This window comes from Chiloscyllium punctatum, chromosome 44 (assembly GCF_047496795.1).
Source record: "Chiloscyllium punctatum isolate Juve2018m chromosome 44, sChiPun1.3, whole genome shotgun sequence".
NCBI classification, from domain to species: Eukaryota; Metazoa; Chordata; class Chondrichthyes; order Orectolobiformes; family Hemiscylliidae; genus Chiloscyllium; species Chiloscyllium punctatum.
This window is the reverse complement of record NC_092782.1, coordinates 34,656,206-34,675,870: the sequence shown is the minus strand read 5'-3', so window position 1 is coordinate 34,675,870 and position 19,665 is coordinate 34,656,206. Positions and strand designations below refer to the sequence as shown.

Here is a 19,665-nt window from a genome sequence, read left to right as displayed (position 1 = left end):
CTCATTTACTGTATCAAAGTAGAGCACTTTCAGTTGTAACTTATAATAATATTTTCCTTTTGAAAGAAAAGTAATTTGAAAACGGACTTTTTATTGTTCTCTTATTTCTCTCCTATTGGTGTCTCAGAGCATAATTTTCTAATGGGATCCACTTCTGCTCCCTTGAATCAAACTGCTGACCATCCTTCTTCCCTTCACAAACCAAACACTAGCAGATGATTGTCACCAATTTCTTCACAGTTCACAATCTCTCCTCATCATCCTACCACCACTGCCTTTTCGCCAACCCATGCTTGATAATCACTGTCATTGCGAAATACCACTATCATCAACGGCCTTGGAAATATCACAAAAGCAAAACACTGTAGGTGCTTAAATTAAAAAAAAACAGAATTATTTGAGCATGTGCAACAAGTTTGGCAACCTCTATTCCAAGAAAAACTGAGTTAACACTTCAGGTTAATGGCTTTTCATCAGAACACCACAAAAAATATTTGCTGCCATTCTATTCTGCACATCTTTCCCACAGCTCTATGTTTTGAATTTCTCTCAGGTTAATCATTCTGACTACAGCAGTGAAAGGGCTGCAACAAAAGTACAAATTTCACAGATTTGCCAGAAGCCATCATAAGCTATCCTTCCTCATTTTTCTCAACCTGTCCACAAACTTTGCCTAAGTCAACCACACATGCAGGTACTCTGATGCCTCTCTGTTGTCCAGTTGGGTAGGTCTTTTCTATCCAGTCTTTTCTTTCCCATCTCTACACCATCACCTGTGGTGTCTTCCAAGGTGCTATCCTTGGCTCCCTATTCTCCACCTATAGGTTACTCCACCCCAAAGACATACAGGGTCCTGAGGAGTCTTGACAGGATAGAGGAGATATTGCTTTTCATGGGAGAATTTAGAACTATGGATTACCTAATTAAAACCAGGGGTCACCTATAAAGAAATGAAGCTTCTTTTTTTCCCCTCTCTGAAGGTCTTTGGAATGCTCTCCTGAAAAGGTGACTGAAGGTAAGCTCTTGGATACTTTGAAGAGAGAGGTAACACATTCTTGTTATGTAAAGGATGAGAGGTTATCAGGGTTAGACAGGAATGTAGATTTTAGATTGCACTCAGATCAGCCATGATCTTATGGAATGGCAGAGCAGGCTCAAAGGGCTGATTGGCCTATGTCTGCTCCTAATTCCTTGGTACGTCAGTGTCAACATCTACTGGTGTACTTGTGTCATGCCGCATGTGTCAGGTTATGGCTCGCAACTTCAGCTGAATTGGTGTCATCTAAGCTCAAGTTCAAGGCCCCTGACAGTATCACTTAAGTTAATATAATATAATATTGGGAGAATATTGCATTGTCTAAGATGCCATATTTCAGCTGAGATAACCCCTCTCTTTTTTGGCTGCATCCAGAAGAATACATCACAAACATTCAGCTCTCAAAGAATACCATGAAAATACAGATTGGCTGAAGCTTCTTCTTCTGTAACAACAGTGATTACACTTCCAAAGTACTTCGTTGAGGATGGACAGCAGTTCGGAATGTTCAGAGCTATGTAAAAGGTGATTGTGTGTAGATGCACCTAAACATATATAATCATCTCCTCCTTTTACCATTCATCTTAATGACTTTATTATTACATTGCAAGAAACAGAATACACTGCCAATTTGTATACATTTTAAAATTCATCAGATTTGCATTCAATCTTTTACTATGAAAAAACATGTTCAAAACGATGAATGTATAAAATTATTCCTCAAGAAAGTGTAGTGCAAATCATTATTCAAAAGGATAAAAGCTTAAACTGTGCGTTAACATTTCGTGCAACAGTTCCCACATCATACAAAAATAGCTCAATACATTAGAGTTGATATTTTTGTATTCATTTTAACAGATTTTATCTGGAGATCTTACGTTTCAAACTTCACAGAGTAGCACCACTGCCTGGTAATCAATAGTCCTACACCCCATCAGAGCACTGTTTCATTATTGAAACAACATTAACATGGAACGACTTTAAATTAAGAACTAACTTTTAAAGAAACTATTAGCACAGTTCCAGTAAATAAAACAGCCTTCTCATGAATATGTTGCCATTGCAAATTCACCATTTACAACAGTTCACCTGTGGTAAACTAAATCTTACAATGTACACTTGAGTGGGTCAATGTCACTTACACCAGCAGCACTACTAAACTACACTTGTTTACAAATGCACTGTCAACCACTTGTGCTTGCTCACCTATTTTTATAATGTCACACTTATTTGTATAAATATATATGTCAGCTGCCTTTGTACTTAAAGACTGCATCAGACACAGCAAAAATGATGGTCTATTTTCTGCCAGCTGCACAAAATGAAATTGTCCATTCAAGACATGATCTGTTAATATCATTAAAGTAACCTATTTTTATAAAAGGGATATAATGCAGGTCTACCTGTATTAGCATTGCCACTTTTAGGCATGTTGTTTAAGTAGTATATCCTTCCTTAAAAAACAAAAGAACTGCAGAAGCTGTAAATCAGAAACAAAAACAAAAGTTACTGAAAAAGCTCAGAAGGTTTAGTAGCACCACTGAAGAGAAATCAGAGCTGACATTTTTGTGTGTGGTGACCCTTGTTAAAGAGGGTCACTAGAACATTAACTTCGACTTCTCTGCACAGATGCTGCCAGACCTGTTGAGCTTTTTCAGCAATTTCTGTTTTTGTATCCTTCCTTAAACTTTCGTTGCTTTAGCTCTCAGTAAAGATAATTCCACAATAATTAGTACTAAATCCCAACATCTCTCTTTAACAATGTTTTAAAGTGTAAAAGTAACAATCAGGCAAGCATTTGCTGTTATACAAAGTTATTTGCACAGTTTCTCTTTTTGCACCATTTTAGCTATTGTTTTAGAACCTTAATTCATAATTTCATCATATCACAATGGTGTGTAGGGAACTCAGAATACTCAGTGCTGCTCTTCACAAAGGTAGATCTCCAAATTACATCTGTTGTGAGGAAATAATAGCACTCATCATTTACCTTGGTTTGGCTTCATTTAAGCAGAAACCAAAACAAGGTGTTTATGAAGATCAGGTAACTAAAAGCTTCCTTGCCCAGTCAGGTGGTTTACTGTGGTAAGGCATTCTCTCATTGCTTAATGAACCACAAGTTGTTGTTGTAGCCTCTGCTGGTGCTTCTTGTACTACATTATCCACACAGGGTTCTTCATTGTATGGATGCTCCAAGAGCTTTAGAACTTGTCTAACCTAAGCGAATAAGATAGAGATTATTGAACAATTTAAAAACGGTAATAATCCTAATCACTGAGTCTGATTAGTAAATTTAAACTATCCATCGGAGTTTTGTGCTGCTGTCACTTAGCAACTGAATTCGCCGAGGTAACAGTTTGTAACAGCTAAAGTGCAAGGTGGGAGAATTATTTATTTGCATCATATAAATCAAATCAAAAGGAAAGACAATCTTAGAGTCTGAATGCTTTGTGGTGACTGTTTAAATATAACCCAACAAAAACGGAAAGTGTTGATCCCAGTAATCTACAAACAGGACTCATATTTTGGATTTTTAAAAAAAGTTTCAATTTATGGGGAGGCAGGGAAAGAATGTGAAACTCAGCCCACAACCAAATCAGCCAGGGTCTTGTTAGATGTCAATGCAGGTTCAAGGAACCTCTTGACATATTCTTTTATATGAGGGATAAGGAGGTAGTTGCAGAAAAGTTTGCGTAGAATATCTTTCAGCGGCAAATATTTTCATTCTTCTTCCATTAGCATCACAAATTATCTAAACGTAGAGATTCCTCAGCAGATAAACAACATTTTCCTGAAAATCTTTTGGAATCTCAACACATCTGACCAGGATTCTTAGTGACTGACTCAGTCACAAAATTAAAAGGAAATCAGGTAAGAAATATGACTATTACAGAGAGTTAATGGAATCCGTTCCTGAACACACAAGTAGCATGCAATCAAAGAAAGCCCAATGTAAAGCCTTCGCAAATTTGAGAGTTATTAATTGGAATCATTGCTGGCTGCAGGAAATGCACATTTTGGGGGAAAAAAAACAATTATATCGGTATAAAACACAGCTTTAATTGAATTCAGAGTTCCACTACAACTTAAAAAGATGGTCAAAAGATTGTATAGTAAACGTTTCAGAGATGCAGACTACCTGTACATAACTTGGATTTTGGTATCTTTGTAGAATCTCAGAAAGGGAGCTACCATAGATCGATTAGAAGGCATGAAGGGGAGTCAGGAAGGACAAACTGGCTTGTATAAAGTACCGATTAATATCTTGAGTATTATGGACAAATCAGAGTTCGAAAACACTTGCATTATATTCATTGGAATTTAGAAGAATGAGTAGTGGAACTCAAAAGCCCTCAAAATTCTAACAGGACCAGACAGGGTAAATGCAATAAGATGCTCCTGATGACTGGGGAGTCTAGAACCTGGGGTCACAATCTAAGAATATAGGATAAGCTATTTATGACTGAGAGGAGGAGAAATTTCTTCACTCAGAGTGGTGAGGCTGTGGAAATCTCTGCCACAGAAAGCAGTTGAGGGCAAAATATTGGATGTTTTCAAAGAGGAGATAAGACATAGTTCCTAGGGCTAAAGGGATCAAAGGGAATGGGGTGAAAGCAGGTATGGGATACTAGGTTGAAGCACTTGGTGACCTATTCATGTTTCTATTTGCTATGTCTAGGTTTCTATGTTTCCTTTAGAGGTAATGCAAATGAGGGGATTAGTGACCTAGCTAATGAAGGACAAAAGGTACATAACAACAATGACAACTGAAAAAAGAAAGCAACTTAGAGCTGATTATATTGAAGTGTTTAAGATCGAAAAGTAATAGATACGCTCACCCAGAACATGTTGTTTTCCCTGAAGTGTGTTAAGATTTGAGTAATCAGTTAATATGGAACATAACTTTAGGGGAATATCCTACTGAGAGAGGATCCTTCCAAGTTTCAAGAAAGTAACATGATTATCAAAATTAGAATTTCAAGAAAGACTTATGCATTAGAGTTGAGGATATCTCAATATGCTTTATAGCACATGAAATACCTTTGAAATGTAATCATTGTTGTAACATAGCAAATGAAGTATTGAAGCTTATAAAGGATAAAGTGGAACATGGAGTCTATGACCTTTGGGCAGGTCAAATTGATCCTTATTGTTCCTGTAAGCAAGAGATGAAAAAGGCAGAAATTTAAATACAAGAAATAATTAATATTTCAGAACGTTCATCTTTCATGAAAGATGTTTTTGGTCTCCAGAGGAATTTACTGAAGGACTTGCTTCTGAGCTATAAATATCTTGCAAGGTATTCTAAGTGTTTCATGAAAAAGGGACTTTTTAAAAATTAAATTGAATGGGTCTTAATAGAAATTTAAAATAAGAATGTGATTCTTCCTCAGCCATTCATTTGCAAAGAGTTTTCTCACTGCCACTTGCCTCCCTCCAATACACACACACACAGACACACACACAGACACACACACAATGCAATTGTGGCACATAAATTCACCCACCTCTGAGAAATCGCCATTCTCTGCAGCAGTGATTGCATTCTGTGCAATGTAATTTCTCAGAATAAATTTAGGGTTGTTTGAATTCATCACCTTCACACGTTCAGTGTTTAGGTCAGCAACATCAACATCTTTTGCTTCAGCCTCCAAACGAGACCTGAAAGGAAACAAATAAACAGATAATGTGACATATTTTCAAGCATATCGTCACACAAAGACCAAAGCTGAATATTCTTTAAATACAAACTCAGTATCTTGATCTTTCAAACAGGTCAGAAAGGGGACCATCTGTCACCAGCACGGGAGTGTTAATATGGAAATAATATCTCATTGTAATGCTCAACATTATACAAACAAACAGGAGAAATTTTTAAAAAATACAAAAATGAACATTCATGGGAATTTAAGTTTCTATTAGATTAGATTCCCTACAGTGTGGAGACAGGCTCTTTGGCCCAACCAGTCCACAGCGACCCTCCAAAAAGTAACCCACCCAGACCCATTTCCCTCAGACTAATGCACCTAACATTATGGGCAATTTACCATGGCCAAGTCACCTAACCTGCACATCTTTGGACTGTTGGAGGAAACCGGAGCAAACCCATGCAGTCACGGGGAGAATGTGCAAACTCCACCCAGACAGTCGCCCGAGGCTGGAATCGAACCTGGGACCCTGGTGTTGTGAGGCAGCAGTGCAAAGCACTGGGCCACTGTGCCGATTACAAAATGAAAAACTTATAATTTGTTTCAGTGTCATCTTTTGAGCTTGGTAAACATTAAGCATATTTTATTGTTATTTGTACAGAGTGTACCACACAAATAACAAATACATGAGACACAAATGATACTTTACTCAAAAGATCACCAACACCAAGAATTTACATAACATACATCTGGAGGAATACATACAGTCGCTGTATTTTTATACTCAATATTCGTCTTTCTTTTCAGTTCTGACTTGATCTGGAGTTCAGTTCTGTGGATGCCGAGAGATCTGGGCACTTTCCCCAACTGGTCTTTTTCTAATCTCTAGTGAGTAACAGCAGGTAATCTGACAATTCAATCGTGTTCTGAATCAATGAATGAACAATTTACCACCAGCGTGTCTCAATAGGAAACAAGCCAACAACCAAGTTAATTTCCTCCCCAAACCGCTTGAGACCAACAGCAGTATTCTATATCATTCCATCAAATATATAAAAACAGAAATCACTATTCTGCAGAGTGTAGCTTAGTGCCATTCTAGGTAGTGTCTTCAAGTAAGAATTGGGAGAAATCCATAAAAGTTATTTTCAACTTGAAATTAGCAATTGATTTTCCACAAATTGCAATTTCTAACCTGTACTTTTGTAGCCAGTCTGTCCATGCTTTCCTGTGTTTACTTAGTAGTTCTTCATTTGTCATCTCTTCCAACTCAGAGAATAGTTCTATGCGATTCAACTCTCTAGTAATTTCTTCTTTGTTGCCAAGCAAATCAAAGAGCTGCGAACTGGACTGGGACAGTGCCAGCAACATCGACAGCTGCCTGTACAGGATCAGAGTGTAATGTCAGAATCTGAATAAATAAAATCTAGCTCATAACTAATAAAAAAAGGCCGATGAAACACGCCACAGGGGAGTGACTGCAGTGTACCATTACCAGAATTATTTTCAACAGAGACATGGCTGCTATAGTCTTCACTTAGCTGGGCACAAATGAATTAAAACAATTAATACATTAGAATGAATAAACTGTTTATGTATGGCAAAATGCAAAAACTTATCAATATATGTAGGCGGCACGGTGGCACAGTGGTTAGCACTGCTGCCTCACAGCCCCAGAGACCCGGGTTCAATTCCCGCCTCAGGCGACTGACTGTGTGGAGTTTGCACATTCTCCCAGTGTCTGCGTGGGTTTCCTCCGAGTGCTCCGGTTTCCTCCCACACTCCAAAGATGTGCAGGTTAGGTGAATTGGCCATGCTAAATTGCCCGTAGTGTTAGGGGAAGGGGTAAATGTAGGGGAATGGGTCTGGGTGGGTTGCGCTTCGGCAGGTCGGTGTGGACTTGTTGGGCCGAAGGGCCTGTTTCCACACTAAGTAATCTAGTCTAATCTGTAAAATTACAACCCAAATATCTTTCTCTTCAAGTGAATTAATTTATATTTTGCTGTCTCCAAAGAGATACTTTATATGGGTAAACTGCTTCTGGTAGAAGGCAACATGACAAAATATAAACTCCAAATGTTACTTCACATACTGTTTCTTATTTTCACATGTATAAAGTCTCCATATGGCAACAAAAATGGCGAAGCAAACAGACATAATCATATCTCAATCACATTATTCCTTCAATAAAGAAAACAAAAGTAATAATACCAAAAACAATGTTCATTCACTTAGACTTTTAAAAAACTTAATATTTATAGTATACAAAACCATTCTTAAACTTCAAAACATTTTGAGAATGTCACATAGGTCACAAAGGATCCTAAAATGGGCGTTTGTGTAATTGTGGACAAATGTCAGCAGACCACTGCAGATAGAACACTGATGGATAGTCGCTGCCCCACTTAGACCCTATACTCCAATGTATACAAGTATTGAGAATATTTCAGTGTTGCAATTTATCATTCACTGTCACCTTTCACTACTATTCTGCAACTTATTTATTAGATCAAGAAAAGTCATTTGCACGAAATAGCTTTTATTACTTAGGTCATACTTGACAAATGGCAACAAAAATATAGCAATCCCTCAATGTATTGTTCCTAAATAAAAAGCAGCTAAATGAAAACGTGTTAAACAAAACCACTGTCAAAATAAATACTAGGCTAATGCATTCAGTCTCCAGGTTGTTGGAGACTGGATATGTAACTAAAGATGTGCGCTGGGACTCTGTAGAGGTTCTGACCAAGATGGGAATTGTCCGGGAAGTTTCAACGTGCAATAGGTAATTTCCCTGCTCCCTGGAATTATCTCGAAGTACCCAACTTGGAATTAAGGATGGAGTCTCTGTACAATTCCAAAATACTAACATCGATAGATACCAGGAAACACTGGACAGATTAAAACCTAGATCAACACCTTAGTAACGATAGAACTACCAATCCCTCCCAACAATGTAATCACACTGCTCCCCCCCACCAATCAGACTCCTGAATGATCCCACTGCCCGACTGGACCTGACCAGACCAGATTACTACCCAATCAGACTACCCTCCCAATGTGACCTAACTACTTCCCAACTCACTTATCACCCACACCCTATCCACCTTATCTTACACAGCAGGAGTATGACGAAGTGGTAGCAAGGTGGGGAAAGCAATGAGTCAGGAGGATGAGCAGAGGGGAAACATGGCAGCATGTTTCATCTTATTAAAGATATGTTCATTCACTGCGGTAAAATTAAAAGGTGCTATTGGACGAAGTCCCTAATTTGCCAACTTCACTATCATCAAAACTCACTCATGGAATCTGCTTTAGTTGTGGGACACAAGATAACTTTAATCTGCAAACTACTTATGACTAAGATAGGAAGAGTATTTAAAATTAGCATTTTATAAATAAACCTTCTAGAAATCTAAAGCTCATTTCATAGTCTAGTTTTTGAAACATAGAACAAAGAAAATTTACAGCCCAGGAACAGGCCCTTCGGCACTCCAAGCCTGAGCCGATCCAAATACACTGTCTAAACCGGTCGGTTGATTCCTAAGCATCTGTATTCCTCTGCTCCCCATCTGCTCATGAATCTGTCCAGACGCATCTTAAATGAATCTATCGTGCCTGCCCCTACCACCTCTGCTGGCAACGCATTCCAAATGCCCACCACCCATTAAATAATGCATTAAATATTCTTACCGTGGATCCATTCTTGGTTTGGAAGCCAGTTTTAGCTCTTCCAGTGACGCACATTGAGCAATCAGCTTCTCAAGAAATTCTTCCAACGTAAAATGGGTGGAAACGCCAGGAACTGGAAATTCACTCAACAAACGGAAAGTGTTTGTAAAATCGGCACCTGAACAGAAAGAAATTAAGTTATTGAATGTGCGGTTTTAGTTCATTGAATTCTCATTCTCTATGCAAATATCACAATAAACATGTGAAAAAAATCCAATTATTACATTAACCTGGTTACAGTTAGGAGACCAGACAATTTACATGTGATCATATATAGTGGCATTAGGGATTGAGGAGGATTTCTCAATGGCACAAACAAGACATGAAATTTCTGGCTCTTATGACTGAATGCCAAACATTCTGTTTCTGTAATCACTCACTCTCTGTTTTGAATTACTTCAAGCCTCCTTTCTGTATCTTTCTACAGTTCTCCTTCAAGGTAGGAGACTATTAAAGATAGAATGATGGGTTTGCAACAATGTTTTGAAATTACAGACTGGATTAAGAATTGTTTAGATTGAGAAAAGTGAGCATCAAGTACAGTATTTTGTGTATAATGAATGATTTTGATATAGGCTTAGTGGTAATGCTTTCAAAATTTGAAATTACACCAAAACTGAGAGCATAGTTAATTCTTAAAAAGACCAGAGAAAGCTTCCAACTTTCATACTAACCCGTTGTCTGGAAAACATGCAACAGCTCAGAAACTAACTCTTTATCCTCTGCCTTCTCACATCGCAGAAGTCCCAATTTCTTTCTCATTTTTTGCAGATAGTGTTGCTCAAACACCGTGTTATATTCCTCTTCTATGATAGACTGACTGTCCTCCAGGGGCAGCTCAGGAACCAAAGCCTCAGCCAGTTTACTCAGATTCCACTTACAGATTTCAGGTTGACGGTTGTATGCATAACGGCCTCTATTATCAGAACCATTACATATATAATCCGGATCAAACCTTTAATGGTTGGAGGGAGAAATGGGTCGTTACACAGGAAATGTTGGGAGCACTTAATGTTATACTGAGAGTGCAATATTTCACTAAATTAAACTATTAACATACCAAGGTAATTTGCACATTGGAAAAGTAATAATGCTTCATGTATAAAAAGTTTTAAATACATGCACAAATGCCTATTGTTATGGACCAGATCAGACCCCCTCAAAACGTTTCAAGACATGTAGCCCGGATCATAATTTTACTAGTAGTTTTAAGCAGGTGTACAGTGGATATTCTAGGAGTGATGCAACTGGCTCAATCACTTTGTTTTAAACAAAACAGTTTATCTGTAAGATTACCAAATGAAACAGTAAAAACAGAATATGGAATAAGTTGAATATTTAAAAACCCAGTTGTCTCTATTGCAAGTTACGATGCTGTTTGAAATCCCTGCAACAATCCCCATAAGAGTGAGTGAGTGAGTGAGTGAGTGAGTGAGTGAGTGAGTGAGTGAGTGAGTGAGTGAGTGAGTGAGTGAGTGAGTGAGTGAGTGAGTGAGTGAGTGAGTGAGTGAGTGAGTGAGTGAGTGAGTGAGTGAGTGAGTGAGTGAGTGAGTGAGTGAGTGAGTGAGTGAGTGAGAGAGAGAGAGAGAGAGAGAGAGAGAGAGAGAGAGAGAGAGAGAGAGAGAGAGAGAGAGAGAGAGAGAGAGAGGCATTCATTTTCATTTGTACCATACATCTACAACAAATTTCAATCATTTGTTCTGAAATTTTTGAGTTTTGATTACAGAAAACCTGGGATCAACTTTTCCACAAGGTATGTGTAAAATTACACTTTTTATGCTAAAAATCTTGGGGTTGACATTGACATGAGGATATACAATGTTTCCAAAATTATTACCTACCTTCTTCATTGAATGAACTCGTCAACTTAGTGCCAAATTACGGGACCCATGTCTATCAGGAATTGGGTTCAGTTACTCCAACTAAGCAGCAAGTTATGAACACAAAGCTTAGAACTGTTTTCTCAATAATGCAAAGGAGGTCAATAGACAATCTGATAAAAGTTTACAATACTAAGTATAATGTAAGATGATACTTAGATGGCAACAAATGAGTACAAATTTTACATGATCTCAAAAAGAATGCGATTAGAATGTGCAATACTGCCACATACCACTGCTGAAGTACCATTAAGACAAAGTATTAAAAATTGCAGAGAGTGAACAGGATAATTTGAACTAGGTTATGTGGTGCACATGGAGAAAAAGAACAGATTGAATGAGTCAGTTTCCTATTCCTGTAATAGAAAACCAACCCAAGCTTAACTAAACTTTCAACAGAGCTAAATTACTTATCTCAACCAGGTGAATCACTGCAGGAGTTCTTTCTAAAGTCAGTGCAAAAGTGCTCTGTTAATGATCACATTTGCTACAGCAATATTTTTGGATGTCAGAAAAAGAGAAAAGTTTAAAAAAAACTGAATAGGAATAGGAGCTCTATCAGATTTCAATTCCCTCAATTTTAGTTTCCTCCCTTATTAGTCATTCATCAACCTCTCCCTTTGCATGAGTTTACTCACTTTCTATGGTGAAGATGAAATAGTAAATTAGCAGTTCGACCATGTCCACAATACAGAAGCAGCTCCAAACAAACTTCTTTCTCTTTGGGAAATATTGTGCCCTAGGTCCATAACCAAGAAATAGGGGTACTAAATAAACAGGTTACAGACAGGGCATTTAGTAGTATGAGATAAGAGTACAAAATGGTAGGGAATTATATTTCCACCTAGCTGTCAAGTTCTTCAATGTTTTCACTCTTGGCTGTTCCGCTATATTTACTGAGAAATGGTATGATTGTCCACACAAATTCAGCAAAACCAAAACTGATAATTACAACTGCATTGGTCCAACTGATGAGAGAATGTTTTTGAAAACAGATAAATAGATTATAAAATATAAATAAAATCCTGCAATGTATCTCAATGTGCTTTTTTCTTGTTGTGGTAGCCCAATTAAGTTGATGTTCGGGCTTTAATCAGAGATAATTGCCTGTCAGAGTGGTGCTAACCATTAGTTGGAAGTTCAACAATGCATAGGGAATTCCACACTCTATCAAGTCCATAATTCAATAAGACAAGATGGTTAATTGTTAGGCTGGAGGCCTAGATACTTGATGCAGAAGATGGAAATTTTGTTCATAGAAAACGCACAATTGCTTCTGAAGACTGTCTTCTGTACTGGACACATGGACTGAGTTATAGTACCTGTATTCAGTCTTCTATAACATTGAACATACTCCAATATACTGTACCATTTAAATAAGGAGCTACTATGAACATTACAAAGTGAATATGCTCCAACTACTATTTTCTTTTTCTTAAAGAGATTGAGCAGTTCAGTTTAATAAAAGTTTTGTGAAAATCCAAAGGAAGTTTGAGTGTTTTCGTTTTTACTAGGTCTAAAACCGGTACATACAATACCTAACATCGTTCCACTGAATCTGAATTCCTGTTGAGTATGACAAAGTAAACGATAGCTATTTAGTATTTTCTATCGTCCTATGTAAAATTCTTGAAGTGATGAGCTGGTGCAGCAGTCTAGAGTGGGCATGTGTCGAATCGCAAGATGTTGAAATTCACAAAGGAAGAAAAAGATTTTTCAAAACAAAGACAAAAAGACAGATAATGTAAACTGTGTCGAAACATCCATCACTCTGTCTGACTAACAGCACATAAGCATCAGCCTGGAAGAGACCACAGCAGAAACATTTTCATCTCAGCTAACAGTGCAGCACAAAGGCAGAAACAGAAAATAAGAACAGTAAAATAAAGTATTTTCTAATGCAACACTCATTGTCAGCGTTAACACAAAATCCCCTACAGTGTGGATGTAGGCCATTTGGCCCATCAAGTCCACACCACCCCTCTGAAGGTAACAACAGAATCACTGGGCTACCCCAACATGACATGTTGTACAACACTGAACCATTACCAGGTCTGTTGACAACATCTAGGATGTATTTGGCATCTCTATTTGAGACAAAGTTTTAACCCTGTAAACTTATAAATGATTTGTTGCATTCAAACTCCACATACCTGTCCATGAAGCCAAATGGACCATAGTCAATGGTGAGCCCTACAATGCTCATGTTGTCTGTATTTAGTACACCATGACAAAATCCAACACACTGCCACTCAGCAACCAGTCTGGCTGTCCTCTTGGTTAGCTGTAGGTTTGATATTAAAAAAAAGTGTCTTTTTAGATGAATAAAAATGATTTTCAGATATGTTGTTGCATAATAAGTACATTTTTAAATGTACCCAAGTTCTGTAAATTCAATGAACTCAATTATATTTTCAGTTTGTGTTCAAGATATAACATAAACCTTAGGAAAGCAAACCAAGACAACATTTGTTTTCGCTTTCATTCACTATGAATAATGTTTCCTAGCTTAGCTAAATCAATTTTAACTGAAATAATCATGTGTAAAATGAAGGGTCATTGTAACAATGGGACACCTTGAGTTTACATTATTTGCCTTACATTAGCACATTTTAAATGTTATATTGATATAAATGATGAACTCAACTCATAATTGCATCCTAAATATAAGCAATTTTAATTAGTATTGAAGCCACAAATGCTTTAAAAAACAATAAAATTGAAGGACCTGGCAGTAAGTAACTTGCAGGGAAGAATCAAGGTCATTCAAGACATGTGTATGAAATATTTTGAACGTGTATTGTGGTGTTCTAGATGTGTAGACATTTGTCAAGATAGAAAGATGCTGCTGCTTTGACAAGATAATTGATCTTCATTGCAATGGAGGTGTGAATTTGGGTTTATCAATGCACTAGTTATTGGCAAGTATTATTACATGCTATCTTTTCATTTAGCACAATAATGATTGGAATTGACAAAGTAGTTTTATAGATTTCAGGCTCAACTGTCATGACATGCACAATTCTACATTATTGGATCACCTCCAGAAAAACAAACAAACATTCAGGGCTGACTGTTCTATCTTTCCTAAATGTTATTTTTTCCTTCTTTCTGGTCTTTTCAGAAACCTTTGATCTTTATATCACGCCTATTGAATGGAATCTGGATGGATGTTGCCCTTCTTAATGTAAAGGCACAGACATCCCCATAATGATAACCAGCTGAGATCAGTTAACTAACGAGACCATAAATCAAACTTGAAACTTTCCTGAACCGTTTAATTCCAATTTGCAATGTGCATTATAGTGCATACTCAGATACAGTTAGAAATAACAAAACCTACAAAGGGTAAAATAAAATTCAGATCTACTCTGGATAGCGGTAGCTTGCAACAAATTGCAGTATGATACACATGGTGGTCAAAAGCAATTTGTGAACATCCAGTTACTTGTTTCAGATGTTCTTACCTCTCTGAAGAAAGCAGCATTTCGCAGCACCGAGTTTTGGAAATGCGCACTCTGAATTTCTGGGTAAAACGTCCCAACGACATAATCGAGCATTTGAATTCGAATATCATTTCTACCACAACTAGGTCCCTTTCGACCTGTATACTCATCTGTAGGCTTAAAGATCTCAAAGGATCCAAATCTGATTTTAGAGAGTAAACAAAATACATTTACTTGTAGTTATGGAATCAAAAGAAACTTTAATATTTGACAGATTCTAATATACATGTATCAGACCAAAGACAAAAATCCCCATTACCGTAAAAATGTAGGAGCAATACGAAGAACAACAGTGCATTTTTCATATTTTGGATGTCCATCATAGAACACATCCCTGACGACTTTAGAATCGGATGTAACACAAGTTCCCCCTCGTGTTGTTGGAATTCCCAGATGGAACATGGCCTCACTACAAAGAAATTCTCTTATACTAGAGCGAAGCACCTTTCGACCATCTGATTGCCTGTCAAAAATAAATTCGCACATAATCCATACAATGCACTGCACAACATTCAAATGCAAGATTACTATGTAAATTGTAATTATGGTGTCATATGGCCACACAAATTTGTAATGTGTTTGTGCTTAAAACAAATGTATTGTGTGCCAACGATTTATATGTCATTTTAACAAAGCAAAACATTCCTGGACAAAACCTGAATTAAATGAAGTCAAATGGCAATGTTTTAAAGGTTGGTTCAAGAGTTGAGTTAATGCCGTGGGTTTTCATGGAAGAGGAGGTGGACAGGCTGAAGTGCTTCAGCACAGAATCCCAGAGTGCGAGGTGGTGGAATGGCATCAGAAGGCACACAAGTGATGTTACTAGGGTGAGAGGTGATGCAATTCTGCCAAAATCTAGAACAGGTTCACGACGAAGGTGCAGAGGGGCTGTCAGGTTTGGTATTACACATCACTCATGGATTCTGCATTTCTATTGCACCGTGCACTTTTACATGCATGTTGTAGTCTGAAGCTATAGATGGTGATGGTAGAAGCTCCAACTTTGTTTCCAAAACACGCTTAACCTGGAATCACTCCTGCTCTTAATTCCTCCCATTGGTGTGTGTTGGAAGGATTAGGTTCATTAATATGAATGCACCTTCCAGACAGCCATCAAGCTCTGAAGCTTCTAGCTCAAAGACCAGTGTAGTCCCCTGTGGCTTCCCCAGGAGAGCTGGAGCAGGCAGCAGTAATGCCAGTGCAAGGAAAACAAACATCTTAAATTGAAGGCCCAGAAACGCAGGGTGGTCAGGGTTTAACGGTAGAATAATACATTGTGCCCTAAACTCTGTACACTTGTCTGAAATAGAAACTCGACGACAGGATAATTACTAGGCGAAAGGGAGGACTGCAGATGCTGGAGATTAGAGTCAAGAGTGTGGTGCTGGAAAAGCACAGCAGGTCAGGCAGCATCTGAGGCGCAGGAAAATCGACCTTTCGGTCAAAAACCCTTCATCAGGAATGCGGCAGGATAATTACTCACCAGGATAAGTTAATATTTAACCAGGGTGTCACAAACATTAACAAAGTATTCAAAGCGTTAAAAAAATGTGGTATTGTACTTTAAAAAAAAGTGGAAAAATAGGTATGGAGGAAGAAAAAGGAAGGAATTTAGTTTTGAGTGAAGCTCAGAGTCGCTCCTTACACTGAGGGCTACAAGCCCCAATAGATCTTTACAATAGGCCTCCAAGAGTCGGTAAAAAGGCCTGAGAGAGAGAGCAGAGCGATTCCAGGTTGTGAAGCAGGCGGGCGGCTTGTGTTCCTGACCTGGAGTAAGGGGTAGGTCCAGCACCTTTGATCTGTAGCTCCCACCTCTGTCCTTGGCTGCTAACCACCTCGCCCAGGTACATCGCTGCTCCATCCCCCAGCTGCCCGGCGAAGTTACCGAACTGGTGGCCGCAGTAGCAGTGGGCGGCGGGCTCGGAGCCCGGCAGCTCCCGGTTGCCGCTGAAGTAGTCGGCCAGCTCCTGCTCCTGCACCGAGCCCTGCAGCTCGTCCCCCTGCAGCCCCAGGAGCCCCAGGGCCGGCAGCGAGCAGGCGACGAGCCGGGGTCGCTGGACGGGCGCCGGGCGGACCCTGGAGAAGCAGGCGGCCGGTACCTGGCGGGAGCCGCTCTCCCGGGACGGCTCCAGGGGCAGCGAGCGCAGAGCTAGGTTGTCGAAAGGCAGGCTCCCCAGGCTCACTCTGCCGCTGCCCGCCACAGACATAGCCATAGCCTGGGCTGCCCCCACTGTCAGCCCCCTGCCGCGGTGTGCAGACTGAAGGGAAAGGCCAGCAGTGACAGTGAGACAGCGAGTTACACTCCCTGCCATACACAGCAACAAAGTAACCTCGGGGCTGGGCTTAATGTCATCGGAAACAACCCCCCGGATACATTCCCTTCCGAGAGATAACCTCACTCCTGCAATATTACAAACTCGCCAAGCGATGGAGCAGCTCCTCCTTCCCTGTTCCTCTGTGTCAATCTGCTGCTTCGTCACGTTGGGGCTAAGTTTAGCGCCATTTGTTTTCTTTTCCCCAGATTAATGGAGTTGGCGCCCAACTGAACCCACGCCTCCCAAAGAAACAATCCTCTCGCTGAGGTTCCCCACTCAGTGAGGGAGGAGGGGAGGGGGCAAAGTTTGCATTTATGTGGCTCTTTTCAACGAAGTTACTTTCAAGTGCGGTTACTGTTGTGAAACGTTGCAGCCACTAATGTGCACTCTCCCAGCTACCACAAACAGCAAAGTGACACAATTTGGACACGCGAATAACTCACTTCAAAATAGTGCCATATATTATCTACTACTGTATGCGCTATACTGTCCTATATTGTACTATACTAATGATACCTTTCGACTTGAGAGATAGCTTATGTGACAGTATAGCACTATTACACTGGAGTATTTTGCAGAGTATATTCAATTTTTTTGTGCAGCTTAGCAAGCAATAACATTTTAAATCAATATTTAAAATATACAAAGCTTTTACGATGTGTGTTTTTGCAGGCTTTTCTTCTACCTGTTTGAATTACAATTAAGAGTCGAAAAGTGTGTTGCTGGAAAAGCACAGCAGGTCAGGCAGCATCCTCGGAGCAGGAGAGTCGACGTTTCAGATATGGCCTTTCCTAATGAAGGGGTTATGCCCGAACCGTCGACTCCTGCTCCGAGGATGCTGCCTGACCTGTTGTGCTTTTCCAGCACCTGCACTTTTATACGCTGCTCTCCAGCACCTGCACTTTCTCACAGAATTAGAATTATTGTCACATGTACTCAAGTCACAAAAGAATAGTACAATGAAAATGACAATGTCACAAACACACACCATCTTAGGTACAAAAGTAGGGAAAATGAAAAAAAACTTATACTATGTATATTTGTATTATAATGTAAGTATAAATTAGGAAAATAAATAGCTAAAAAGATAGACATTGCAGTTTTTCTAGAAGACTTCTAGACAATCTGACTGGGCTCCACTGGTTCCCAAGCAGTTGCCTTCTTTGTTCTGAGTCGTTGGCCATCCCTGCTTCGCTCAGAAACACAGAGGAGCAATTGAGGCAGGCCACTGTGTTATTGCCAGTCACCATTGAAAAAATACCCAGTTAGACAATTTGCTCACATAGCATGGAAACAGACTCCTTAGTCAGACCAGTTCATGCCAAACATAATCCCCAAATAAATTTGAGCGCCTGCCTGCGTCCAGCCCATATCCCTCCAAACCTTTCCAATTCATGTACTTATTTAAGTCTTGTAAATGACATCCACCAATCCCTCAAAGTTCATTCTGCACATGAATCACCCTCTATAAAAAAAATTAGCTCCTCGTCTTTGAGTAAACCATCTTAAGTGCAATTGTTTTTCATTTGTTGGGGGTAATGATTCTTAAGTCAAAAAGTTTGTCAATTTTTATAACTGAAGAGAATTCTCTAAATAATCTAATCAATTGATACTAATTCAATTGTATGGTTTGTTTATAACATGGGGAGGTGGTGGTGTGTGGTCATGGACTAGGCTATCATGGGTTTGAATCCAACTGATAAAGTATTAGGGAACCAACGATTGAAAACCTTCATTTTAAATCTCCATCTTGCAATAACAATTTGTCTTACAAGTTTAAAGTGGAAGTCGCAGTGACCATGAAAATTAAATAAGGAATATGAGACCCTTGGCATAACTTTGTAGTTCTGCTTTCCCAGGCAAAGCAAATGTTTAGCTTTAGCTGCTTTGACGCAAGAAGATGCAGAAACATTTTAAATTGATAGCTTTGTTTTTGATCTAGAACAAGACTAAAATATACTGATCATCTAATTTTAATTATGGGAACTTAGAGGTGGAAACATTATATTGTGGGAACTGAAAAAAAAATGAAATTTTAACACATATAAGGGCGATAAAATATGTTGCCTTTTTGCATTAGTTCATCCAGGGATATCTTGATTGATACTCTGGACTATAGACTATTGGTCTCTCACTGGCTTAATTGAAATAAAGTAAGTTTAAATATTGAAATTTTTGTGTGGTCTGAGACTTTCTTTGAGTCAACACTACCATGTCTATTAGTGAAAGTTGAAACTAAAAACAATAAAAAGCTAGCCTCAAGGCAACCATGTGTGCGAGATGAAAGATTTAAAAGGGACCTAAGGGGCATTTTCATGCAAAATGTGGTGCGTGCATGGAACAAGCTGCCAGAGGAAGTATTGGAGACTGGTACAATTACAACATTTAAAAGGCATCTGGGTGGGTAGATTAATAGGAAGGGTTTGGAGGGATATGGGTCAAGTGCTGGCAAATGGGGCTAGATTAATTTAGGTTATCTGGTCATAATGGATGAGTTGGACCAAAGCATCTGTTTCCTTGCTGTATATATCTATGTCAGCACCATCA

The 19,665-nt window shown here is 38.9% G+C and overlaps 1 protein-coding gene across 2 annotated transcripts; it reads right to left on the bottom strand.

Annotated features, from left to right (window-relative positions):
• Positions 1–381: 381 nt before the first annotated feature.
• Positions 382–17,425, bottom strand: selenoo1 (selenoprotein O1). Of its 2 annotated transcripts, XM_072562604.1 has the most exons (9): positions 16,571–17,423; positions 15,063–15,266; positions 14,765–14,945; positions 13,451–13,581; positions 10,092–10,372; positions 9,379–9,535; positions 6,881–7,066; positions 5,545–5,698; positions 382–3,253 (listed from the first exon to the last, which is right to left on the bottom strand). In XM_072562604.1, the coding sequence occupies exons 1-9, from the start codon at positions 17,113–17,115 to the stop codon at positions 3,068–3,070; spliced, it is 2,025 nt and encodes a 674-aa protein (XP_072418705.1). In that variant the 5' UTR covers positions 17,116–17,423; the 3' UTR covers positions 382–3,067. The 2 variants fall into 2 exon arrangements, with proteins under 2 accessions (XP_072418705.1, XP_072418706.1); XM_072562605.1 differs by lacking the exon at positions 6,881–7,066 and having other exon boundaries at positions 16,571–17,425.
• Positions 17,426–19,665: the final 2,240 nt, after the last annotated feature.